The 12,877-nt window shown below is 37.0% G+C and overlaps 1 protein-coding gene across 1 annotated transcript in view; it reads left to right on the forward strand.

The window, feature by feature from the left end:
- The window catches only part of LOC103177970 (ribosomal protein S6 kinase alpha-5), a 31,324-nt gene that overhangs the window by 2,559 nt on the left and 15,888 nt on the right, over positions 1 to 12,877 (forward strand). Inside the window, exons 2-6 of the mRNA XM_007892400.2 lie at positions 9,378 to 9,449; positions 10,644 to 10,862; positions 12,022 to 12,137; positions 12,313 to 12,420; positions 12,590 to 12,673. Of these exons, the coding sequence (XP_007890591.2) occupies positions 9,378 to 9,449; positions 10,644 to 10,862; positions 12,022 to 12,137; positions 12,313 to 12,420; positions 12,590 to 12,673 (599 nt within the window). The remainder of the gene's footprint in view (positions 1 to 9,377; positions 9,450 to 10,643; positions 10,863 to 12,021; positions 12,138 to 12,312; positions 12,421 to 12,589; positions 12,674 to 12,877) is intronic.

Here is a 12,877-nt window from a genome sequence, read left to right on the forward strand (position 1 = left end):
TTCCATCTATGCTACTTTTTTTAATCCTTGCATTTGATATAGCACTTTTCACGTCGGGAGGACGTCCCAAAGCGCTTCACAGAACACACTGTAAAGTGAATTGACTGTATATTTGTGGGCGAACGCGGCAGCCAATTGCGCACAGCAATGTCCCACAAACAGTCATGGATTGAAAATGACCAATTTATTATTGTTTTGTTTTGGAGGGATTATTGTAAGGCGTGTGGAGTAAGGAAACTTGCCCAAGGTTTCGCCCTGACCTGCCTGGAATTGAACTCAGGTCTCTCACTAAGAGACTTACTTATTACTTTTTTTTCCTATTTCTGCTTTTAAGTGTTGTTCTTTATACTTTGTTTTTTCTTTTCCTATCGACCCATTTCCCCTTTTAAATAGTCATTTTATTCAGCTGCATTTACAGTCAATCTAAAGTTAAAAGTCTGAAGAACTGACTAGGTTAGAATTAACCTCATCAATCTTCAACCATGAAAAAGAGTTGAATGTTAGGAGTTTGAGCCAACCTCAGATGTGAATGTATTTGTATGTTACCAGTACCCTGAGATAGACCATGCTCCAATCTACACGCAAGTCAACAACAACAAAACTAACAATAAAATTACATTTGTATTACGCCTTTCAGGTTGGGAGTGCTCTAAGGCTTAATACTATAGCATTGTTAGGCTATCTAAGTACCTGGGATATTGGGGTATCATATATAGTACATTGTGTAAAAGGTACTTAACTTTTATTTGCCAATAAGTTTTGATAATCGTGTTATTTAAAGGGCAGCAAAAACATTGGGGGAGCTACAATTGACCCAGATCTTCCCAGGTTAGGAAGGAGGGAAGGAAGCATGGCACTCATCACTATTTCGTGATTTTTACTAGAAAACACACAGAGGTGCCTGTTGAGGATAACATTGGGCACAGTCGAAGCTTGTTAGCACTTACTGTCAGGGCTCACACATGAAGAATGACCACGTGTGAGGTTACCAAGAGGGCTGTGCCTCTGCATGAGGCACTGCTTTGCCTTCAAGAGAAGAGGAGAGCAAAAGGGAAAGAAAGCTAAATACTTTGCATATGAAATGTGTAAAAAATATCTGTAACAAGTTCCATGCATTTTTTTTATTTTGTTGGGATTGTAGAAGTTAAAAGACTCATGACTGAAGAAATTAAAAAAACAATTAAATAGATCTTTATGATATAAAGATCTATTTCATTGTGGAGTCCTGTAGCTCAGTGGTTAGAGCACTCACTTTGCAAGCGAGTGACCTGAGTTCAATTCCAGGCAGAGGGCGAAACCTTGGGCAAGTTTCCTTACTCCACACAGAGCCTAATAATAATCCCTCCAAAACCAAAACCAATAATAAATAGGTCATTTTTAATCTACGACTGTTTGTGGGACATTGCTGTGTGCAATTGGCTGCCGCGTTTGCCCACAAATTTACAGTCAATTCACTTTACAGTGTGTTTTGTGAAGCGCTTTGGGACGTCCTCCCGACGTGAAAAGCGCTATATCAAATGCAAGGATTATTATTATTATTATTATTATTATAAGTTGTACTTAATTTACCTCTTTGAGTAAAATGCTTCCAGAATCATTCAACTTTACATTTTTGATAGGTAGCAACCAGTCTTCATTGGTATTTCTATAATTCGTGTCGATGCACACTATGATTTAATGTGACACATTTTATGGAACTCAATTTATGCCTCCAGTTGAAATAAATAGTTACTTATACCCGGGAAAAAAAATCATGGATCAGTTCATATTTTCCTGCCTTTCTGCAACCCAAGTGTATTTGAAGTTCCTAAGTGAAACATTAGCAAATGAACCTTGTGCTAGTTGCGACAGTACATACTGTACAATGTTTGAGAAACATGATAGTGTGTGAATTGGTACCATCCAGAACTTGACGATCAAATGACACAAACTGATCATTCAATACAGCAGGTTTTTTTAAAATCTAAATTTAGTTAGATTTCTGATATTTTAATTGCATTTTACCTATTTGCATCTGGAAGAGATTAATATGTAAGGTTTCTTCATTGCACATTTATTATCCTTCAACTACAGATTAGGCTTTCGCAAGAGATCATGAGAGGTTCAGATAAAGAAGGCACTTTGACCCATTTGACCAGCTCTTCATTTCCTTTTACTGCAGGGTTTCTTGTACAAAATTTGCATGCCTGGATTCAAACAGTTTGAAATAATTAAATGTATAAACTAAACCCCTGATAACTCAACTCTGACTTAACTTGTCACTAGTGGAGTCCTGTAGCTCAGTGGTTAGAGCACTTGCCTCGCCTAAAGAGATTTGGGTTTGATCCCCGTCAGGGTGAAACCTTGGGCAAGTTTCCTTACTCCACATGCCTGATAATAATCCCTCAAGAAAAAAATGAAAAAAACAATAATAATTTGGTCACTCAAACCACAACTGTTTGTGGGACAATGCTGTGCATAATTGGCTGCCGCGTTTCGCCCTCAAATATACAGTCAATTCACTTTACGGTATATTCTGTGAAGCGCTTTGAGACATCTCGAAGAAGTGAAAAGCGCTATATCAAATGCAAGGATTAGTATTATTTATTATTAACTTGTCGCTACCACTTAAGTCATCATGCTGTCAATATCCCGGCTGCATTTATTTATGTTATCGTACATTTGCCTAACTCACCACTCTGGATACCTTGTCATTGAGCCCTTCTCCCTTTGAGTGACGACTTATCAGGAGTTTACTGCATTTAATCCTTTTTTTTAGCAGGTTATGTATGTTTGGGTTAGGTGGGATTAACATTTGCAGTTTGTTTTATACATACGGTAAATAAAAAAAAAACTCTTGGTAGGAATAGATTATTTTCATATGTATATTGATTTTGAATTAGATGATTATGAGCTAAAGGAATATACCCCATGTGGCGTTAACTGTTTTCCTTAGTCTACAGCAGCTTTATGAGTGTGCGGTTAATGGAATTTTAATAATACATGAAGTTAAAATATGTAGCATCAGAGCACAGGCTAATTGCCAGCATATTCCCATGAGTATACAACAACAATCATATTTTATGGGGAAAAAAACTGCAGCACAGCCTCTATAGTTATTTTTCACTGTATTTGTTCAGTGTTTTAGGTAACAAACGTTCTGTCTTGGTACAAATGTTTTGCACTGATACACTTGTTTATTGTTTGGAACTCTAATGGTTTTACAACATTGTCAGATACAATATAGATATTTCCCCATATTGTATCAAATTTCAATTCTATAATGATTATGCAACATACATTATTTTTGATATATTCAAATCGTACAAACTTGGCCAGATTTCCAGTGCCTTGGGACTTCTTGCCAACATGAAATGCACTATATAAATGTAATTTATTGTTGTTTATTGTTGTTGCGTACAATAGCATTCAACATGTTAAAGAGGTCAAACTCAGTAATATGTGTAAGAAAGGTTTGAAATACATAACAATATCCTGCAACATGAATCAGCACTAATAGCAGCACAGTCACTCACTCCACTGCTTAAAAAAATGCTTACTGACACCTTGTTTTTCTGTCACTCTTCACCTTCTGCAATGCTTCAGCTTGCATTTTACTTTTCATTTACTTCAATGGGACCTGCAAATGTACTGTTGGAAGTTTTTGGTTTAATCAATTTTGAATCAAACTAACCGTTTGGTTAGTCAAAGGAAGGCTTTATGAGTAAATGTGTTCAAAAAGACACCTAGTTATTGACTAGGATTGATGTTAATTTATCTCATGTATCAAGATTTACATTTACATATATACTAGTAAGGGTGTGCACTTCCTTTCTAATAAGCAGAAGTGATGTCTAGTCACTACCATTTCCAATACTGGTGCGAACTCCTGTTGAGGACTGCATCCTACAGATACAAAAAGAGGAATCATACTTTGTATGATAGATTTGAGAGACTCGTGGCCTTCACAGATCACCACTCCTTCCCAGTATTTAGAAGAATTATATTTTTTCTCTTAGTATGGTCAAACAATGCTCTATTTATTGGAGAAATTGGCCCTGGAGGTACAGAAAGTCCTGCTGTTCTGGACTACAGAAGAAATACTGTTTGGTTTTTGGAAGCATAATACCTGAGTTTTGTTGCTTTAACAATCTGTTTTTAAAAAAAATCCCCAAATTCCTTGAATTGTAGCCTGTACTAGATTGACAGATTCTGAACTCCATCATTGTGGAGGAAACGTGCAGTATGATAACACTGTTTGCAGATCACCCGAATAAGAAAGAGTCACAAAACTTCACCCACAAAATATACAGTCAACCATACAATTTGAAAGTATATCCTATGATACACTTTGAAACATCGATTATTATTGTAACATGAAAATACTGACTTTTGGAGACCTTTGTTAATCTAAATGAACATTTGCATCTGGAGTTGTAAAGTGATAATGTAAAGTGATTTACACAGGAACAAGAGGAATGTTAAATTATCTATTGTTGGTATTTCCGTTATGATCATCCTACGTAAAATCTCTCACCCTTTTGCACCTTGTTTTTGTCTCGCGCTGTTGGTTGAGTTTTGAGTAAATTACCACTCCTTTAGGTAAGCGAATCCAGTGGATGACATGGACTTTGAAAATGAAAGTCAGACCACGCTACTCAAGGGATCTTGTAAAGATTAAAGCTCTAAATGGGAAACAATGACAATAAAGGTTTGGTTGAAGAATAGAAGGCAGAGAGTAGAAGTAAACAGATCCTTCTCAGATTTGCAAGATGTTGCTTGTGGCATTTGGATGGTCTTTCTCAATATACATAGAGGATTTGGACATAGACTGGGGGCGGAGTATCATAGCAGTATTTTGAGATGATACTCAATTTATCAAACTGAAGAAGAATACTGACTTGTGATAATTTGGTTACGTTTGCTATTCTAAATAAACAAGTGCTGCAAACTGTTCTGCCCTTTTAAACTGCTGCAGAATACAGGACAAAGGCGCTGTAGTGCTGTAGTGAAGACTCTGATAGTAAGAGGAACATGACATTTGACTGCTCTTGCGCATCTCCATGCACCTGTGTTTTAGAGTGCCCTCGGCAGTACCTTGCAGCAGGTTGACATAGCGAAGGGAAGAGGTGTGACCTGTGAGGAGGTAAAGATGAGGAGGTAATTGTTCGTAAAGAAGGGTTGACACTTACTGCTTGTTTATGCAGTTAGGAAATCCGACAGATCCAGTAAATGGAGTGGTAGAATTGTTGCAACATCAGGAGAATCATTATTGCCTTATCTCCTGTTATGCAATAAGATTTCACCCCCCCAGCTCATGTGCAGACAAAGAATGTTTTGGATATTTCAATGTAGTATTAAGCTACTATCGTGTAGTTAGCATTTCTGTTATAAAGATCACAATCTATCTCACAAACACCAGAGGATAGGCAGTTCTTGCCATTCTAATTTACTGATTGACCAATGTAAAAACACTTAGCTACTTTAAAAAAAATTCTAAAACTGAAGCATAAAAGTAGATGAAGTACAAACCGAACACTGGAAACATGAATAGACAACTAGAATGCTGGAAATCTACAGCTAGTCAATCAGCATTTGAAACAAAAACATAGATTAGCATTAAACATTAACATTAAAGCATAAACTTTCATCAGAATGAAACTAGGGTTATCCTTAAAATCTTAACTTTTTTCAGAGTCTGTACAATCTGCAGTGGCTTTCCTGCATTTCTGTATTTTTATTTCACAATATTTTGTAACAGTTTTGCAATCATTTACAGGCAGATGTTTCTCACTCAATATCAACTTTTTTTTTACCTCGAATTTAGTCCATTAACCATATATCAAAGGATAAGCATCGCCTGCGGTATGATTATTATTTTTATTATTTGACAATGATGCTTAAGTCTTTACTACATGCGAATCTGAATAAATTCTCTTAAAGGTAAATCAGATGTCAGTCTGGCTATGTTGGCAGTTTCAACACAGCTTTTTCATTTCTGTTAGCTGGAATGACAATAACAAAATCTTACCCCAATCAAAATGTTTTTGATCATTCAGAAAACAAACAAAAGACCTACGCCCACAATTCAGCACTTTTTCCACGCAGTATACTGAGAACACTGTGTTCCTGAAGCTTATATGGAAAGCAGAGTTTAGTTGGTTTCTTAAAGTAGGCATGTGAGTTTGCTTGTAAATAAATGTTATTCACTCAGTTGGTAGGTGGTTTGCTTCCAGGAATCAAATATCCATCCCAAGAGAGGTTAATTCAGTTACCTTCACCTATCTATAAATCTCCTTCCATCAACAAACACAACCCCCTCCTGTCTTATTTCTGTTTAAGCAGCAGGGATGTGGCAACCAGGAGATTTGGACCATTTGCCATTCTTATGGCGCTAGTTGTTCTGGATGTATTTTCTCCATTTCTCTTCCTTTCTAGAATGGCATAGAAAGTCAACAGATTAGAGGCATCTTGGCTGCTTTTGTTCCAATTCCACGAGTTTCATTTCATTCCAGATATGTTGGTATCACATAGAAATCAAAGGTGAGATTATTAGTGTACGTTGATGGTTTATAATGTGAGGCAACCACAAAATATTCTTTATTTAAAAAGAAAATACATTGAATGTAAAACATATAAAAAATAAAAAAACAGTACTGACTATCTTTAGTTCTGGTTGCTTTGTCCCAAGTTAATCTTGGCAAACTTTGTGGTACAGTGGAGTCCTGTAGCTTAGCGGTTAGAACACTCGCCTCGCAAGCGAGAGAACCTGGGTTCGATTCCCAGCAGAGCGATATGTTGGGCAAGTTTCCTTACTCCACACTCCTCTGCTTACCTAGAGGTATATTGGAACTTGGTTGTCAGTCAATTGGCAGATTGCTTTTCCGGGGGTAATAATTTCTTCAAAATAAATTAAATAATTTGCTATGACATTTTGAATAATGAAATTACACTGTTTTAGGCTATAGAACATGTTCATTGTGCTGTATTAACAGAACTCAAGTGGAGTTGAATAGTCACTTATATATAAATATAAAATATGTAAGTGGCCTTACTTGTGAAAATTCAGTCCTGAGGGTGTCAGTGCACCAATGATAGTTTGCCAGTTAGAAAGCATTTCATACTCAAGACAGGTCCTTTATGAACCAAAATACCTGCAAACAAGTATATCATCACCTCTCTAACATAGTTATTGGAAACAAATACAATGTGTTTCTTTTAAATGAAAAAGATTAGCTCAAAGGTGGATATGGGTGACTGGATGTTATGAAATATGCAAAAACCAATTTGGAAATTTAGGTCCAGAATAGTAAAAGTTGTCCAGAATAGTAAGACCAGAGAACACGGCCTGCGATTGAAGGGGAGGGTATATTCAGAACAAATCTACACAAACACTATATATAATATATATATGTATATACTATGAAGATACAAAGACAAAACTGATTGATTCATTAGGTAAGTGTATTGCCTAGTGTGGTTACTGAGCCATGTAGACCAGGAAGATCCCAGGTTCAATTCCCAGGACTGGTAATTTATCTGTCGTCCATGGAGAGGGAAGAGGAAAATCAACTAGTGTTTGAGGTACTGACTTGATATATGACTTCTAGGTAGTGTGCCTGCATGGACATTATGTGAAGATAGCAATTGCCTCTAAAAATCAGCTGACGAATTATATGTGAGCAAGACAGTGGAAGACAACAGTCACGTGTGGAATCCTATCCCACCAATGAAGAAAAGAAGAAAAGCAATAAAAATTGGGGAAGTGAGGTTGATTAATGACGGTGAATTGTCATTGTAGCACAAAATAAGTACAGTGAATGTTTGTTTCCTTGAGGTGTTACATTTTATAACTAATGGTATAAGCTATGTGGGAAACTGAGTGAGAGCAGTGAGTTCATAATATAATAAATGGCTATGAATGGTCTTTGGTTTGAGCAGCTGAATGATGTTTTGGTTATTCATGTCATGGTAAGACATTGACTGCCACATTTACTTACAAGTCAATACACTTTAGACTAAATTCTGTACTTTAAGAATGTCCGTCGTTGTGAAAGGCAAAATTATTTATTTTTATTATTATGTTTACTCTGACCCACCAGAGCTATTTGCAAATGCTATTGTATGTAGCGCTTCTAATGCTTTGTGTTGATCTTTGCTGATACTCATCCCCGTTCCTGCTATCTGCACTGATTTGACCGAGTTGGGGTATTGCATTGACCTTCCAGTATTCCCTTATTGAACTCTACACAATAAGGCAGCACAACAGGTGTAAAGACCACAGGAATATGGAAATCATGCAAACCTTATGTCTTCATAAGGTGTGTGGATTAATCTATCAGCCTTCATTCCTTGTTCCCCCTACCCCCCCCCCCCCCCCCCAGCCAATTTGTTCACATTTGTGGTTTTTTATGGATTGTTTAGGTAGACATGGTTTGGTCTCCATAAACTAAGACTTCCTGTTGCAGTTGCGTGAATATAAATGCTAATTTCCAAAATATCCTGATATCTTGGTGATTCTGATAGCTTTGGAAAAGACCTTGTATGCTGTTTAATGTCTGAACTATATATAACTATATGGACTATGAAACCGATCGGAAGTAAGTGTGGTGAAAAACATAATGAATATTGCAACTCTATTATTGCACAATATACTATAGCAATGATTTCTTTAGGTTAGTCATAGATTTGTTTTCTCAAGGGTTTGGCACTGTACTAATCTCCTTTCGTAACTCTTTATCTATTGCATTTTGAGCGCTAGGAAAACAATATTCATTTTCCTTTGTTTGCTAGGTGGCAGTTTGCTAAGTGACGTACTTGAAGAAGAAACAAGATGTGCAATATGTCTTTCTATGCTCATAGTCAGATGCATCAACATCCACCTCAGTTAATCACTGAAATGACTTATTTGGGGACAAATACCACCGTGTCTAGATTTACTCTGCGTAGCATTTTAGAGTATTCAGAATTTGGCAAATTGTTGAATTCTTGAAGTCGGTTTTCTGAAGTTTTTAAAAGAACTTACAAAATACTGCTTCAAAATTAAAGCAGTAATTTAGAGTTTGCCAAAAGTCTGCACGTTCTGAAATGCAACATAGAATAAATCTAGATACATGTGGAATTTCACCCCAGTTGTCTGGGATAAATGAGTTGGTTGATTGTTTTTGAGCTCCTTTGCAAACTTGCAACCAGAATATTCGGAAACATTGCTTAGCATTTATACTGTTAGGTCTCTTCCATTTTTAATACAGCACCTTGTATTAATATAGCGCCTTGGGAAGTCCTGTTGACGTCCTTCCAATGTGAAAAGCGCTATGTAAATGTTGTTATTAATAGTAACTCGCTGTGTGCTGGTCTATATACTTTATTGTCATTGTCCGTTTTCAATTCAATTGTAGCTAACCTCACGGGATACAAAGAAAGAGTTGGATTGGAGAACTTTGAACTGCTGAAGGTTCTGGGAACAGGAGGTGAGTCTTGAGTGAAGTTTCCTTGGCTTTTCGTTTGGTTAATGTACGCTTTGATCACTTGAATCTATAAAATATATCTCAATGGAACCTGGTTGAAAACATCCAGGATTATACAATATTAATGTATCCCCTTGAATAATGACTTTTTAACAAACTGAAGAAAACCTTAATTTTGCCTTTTGGATTACACTGTTATCCTCATGACACTTGTGCATTATTACAGACTTAATTTATGAGCTTGAACATAGTGTGACGTTGACCTTGCTTCAGACAACTGGACGGTGCAGTGGGTTAGAACATTAACTGTTGTACTGATGGGTTTTCACTTCTCCCTGAACTCAAATCAAATCCACAATGATGTCAATGAGAGTCGTTTCCTTCCTTTCTCCACTGACTATGAGGGTTCTATATGAAATGTGTTGGGTATTGAACAGGGAGGAGGCTGACAGCTAAAACAGCCCATAGCATTTGTTAACAGTTTTCCATATCACTCAAAATATGTATTATCACCGATGGTAATATTTGCACTGGTCCACTCGACAGAGCAGTTGTCAGGGATGAAGTTGGTTGCTTTCCCTTTTCATATCATTTCCCTGGTTAAAAACACAGATGCCAAAATCAGGGTATTCCCGAAACCAGTCTAAAATCAGCGGTTGAAATTCCAACGCATCTTAAACAGGTTTTATGTACACACTGAATTATTGCATTGAGTTTGTTATGGAATGTTGCATTTTTTCACCACATGATGTGTGCTACAAGGAGACATTGATGGGTGGAAGAAAATAAAGTGGGATCAGGAAAAATGTCAGAAATATTATTGTTTTTATTTAGGCACATGTATTCCATGCCAGTACAAACACACCCTTGCTAAACAACCTATTTGGATGGTTGCCATGAAAAATATACACTCTGCAAGAGCAGTGCAGTAATTTTCTTCCAAACTGGTTTAGAGTTTTTGATCACGGTTGCTGATTGTTCATTTACATGCGTAGGCTCGGTCAAAATTCACTTCCAAACTAAAAGTGTACATCAAAACCTGTTTTACAAGGGCCTACTTCAAGGCACCGTTAAATTACCGGGCAAAAATAGGCCTTTCAAATTGTTTAATAGGGTTAGTTTTGTAATAACACATACTAACCCTTCGCAGTTACTTTATAAACATTAATTAAAATTATCTTTCTTCTTAATGTGTAGCCTATGGGAAGGTGTTTCTGGTGAGAAAAATCAGTGGCCATGATGCGGATAAACTTTATGCAATGAAGGTGCTGAAGAAAGCTTCCATTGTGCAGAAAGCAAAAACAATGGAGCACATCAAGACAGAGCGGCAAGTTCTGGAACATATCCGCCAGTCTCCTTTTCTAGTCACTTTGCACTATGCCTTCCAGACAGATGCCAAACTTCATCTCATTCTAGGTAGTATTTCAAACAATTATTATAATTTACAGCAAAGAAACAGGCCATTCGGTTCAATTTATTGTTGCTGGTGCTTATACTCCATATGAATCTTCACACACTCCCATATTTTTATTCCCTTGTCCCTCATCTGTATATCTAGCTTTCTCTTAAATACATCTTTATTTTCTGATTCAACATTTGTCTTGCATTTTAATTGAAAATTTTCACTTTAAGCACTATGTTAAAAGAATACTGTAAGTTTATGTACGCCATCTTCTTTGCTAAGACAGTGTCACAATGTAGCCTGTTGGTGCTGTGTTCTGAGTATGGTTTAGGTGTTTCCTCATCTTGCATCATGGTGAATTTCTGGTCTCGACCGTAACTTCACTGGGAGATACAGGATGGAGCCTAAGATATACCCAAAACGAAATAGTCAGTACTGTGTTCAGTTCTGGGCCCCACATTTTAGGAAGGATGTCAGGGCATTGGAGAGGGTGCAAAGGAGATTTACCAGGATGGTACCAGGAATGAGGGACTTCAGTTATCAGGAGATACTATAGAAGCTAGGATTATTCTCCCTGAAGCAGAGAAGATTAAGAGGAGACTTAATAGACGTTTTCAAAATTATGAGGGGATTCGATAGGGTTGGTGAACAAGGAGAAACTATTTCCACTGGCTGGTGGGTCGGTAACCTGAGGACACCAATCTAAAATAGTTGTTAAAAGAAACAGAGGTGAGGAGAATTTTTTTTACATAGCATGTTGTTCGGATCTGGAATGCATTGCCTGAAAGCATAATGGAAGCTTGGAAGTGTGGGAATTTAATAACAGCTTTTAAGAGAGAAGTAGATAATTATTTGGGAAGGACAGGTTTGCAGGACTATGGGAGAGAGCGGGGGAGTGGGATTGAATTGGATAGATCTTTTCAAAGCGCCAGCACAGACACGATGGGCCGAATGGCTTCCTTCTGTGCTGTATGATTCTATAATTCTATGATTCTGTGATTCTATGAAATGGGAAAAGTCATTTATTTTTCCATGCCACAAGGGCTTTTAACCATACAGCCAATTTTAAAGTATATGCTCAGCATTTTATACTTAATTGACAAGGCCAGGATTTCTGCAGTGCCAGAAGTTGAGAACATTTGTTGACATGCTATCTGAATCCATTGTACATAGACTACGTAAGTGGGGGAGAGTTGTTTACACATCTCTACCAAAGGGAACACTTTACAGGAGCGGAAGTTCGAATCTACACAGGAGAAATTGTGCTTGCACTGGAACATCTACACAAGGTAAAGTTGATCTATAGAAATATTTCAGCTTGTACGCAGCCAAACAGAATCGCAAACATTATATTTATGATGCCATAAATACATCCTAACTGTACATATAAGCACTTGGCTCACTTGTTATTTGTTTTCATATTTCATATCATACTAAACTACTTTCTCATACTTTTATTGGTAGCTTGGCATTATTTATCGAGATATCAAGCTCGAAAATATTTTATTAGATGGTGATGGTCACATCGTTTTGACAGACTTTGGACTTAGCAAGGAGTTTGTCACTGATGAGGTAACTGAATTATTTTTGTGCAGTTTACTGTAGTTATTTCTTTATAGCTGTGATATTGGTTTCTGTTCTCGGCACTGGATGTCCGGTGTGACCATTGTGGAATCTTCCTAACTGTGTGATTGCAAGGTTTTAATTTGACCGATTTGTATAATTAATTTTCTTTTTTTAGAATGAAAAAGCCTATTCATTCTGTGGCACCATCGAATATATGGCACCAGAGATCATTCAAGGAGGAAGTGATGGCCATAATAAGGTAAAGAGTAGAATTGGTACTTCTGGACAAAAGGAAATGTGAAAAAGTGGTAGACTACAGTGCATAATGCAAGAAATAATAAATGCGCAATCAACATTGTTTTAGGATTTATCATTAATTTTGACCAGTCTCTTAACGCTCTTCTCTCTCTTCTACCCCATCCCTCCTCAATATTCGTGCAGAGCTCGATTGGAGGCGAATATT

Source organism: Callorhinchus milii, unplaced genomic scaffold (assembly GCF_018977255.1).
Source record: "Callorhinchus milii isolate IMCB2004 unplaced genomic scaffold, IMCB_Cmil_1.0 Scaffold3, whole genome shotgun sequence".
Taxonomy (NCBI): Eukaryota; Metazoa; Chordata; class Chondrichthyes; order Chimaeriformes; family Callorhinchidae; genus Callorhinchus; species Callorhinchus milii.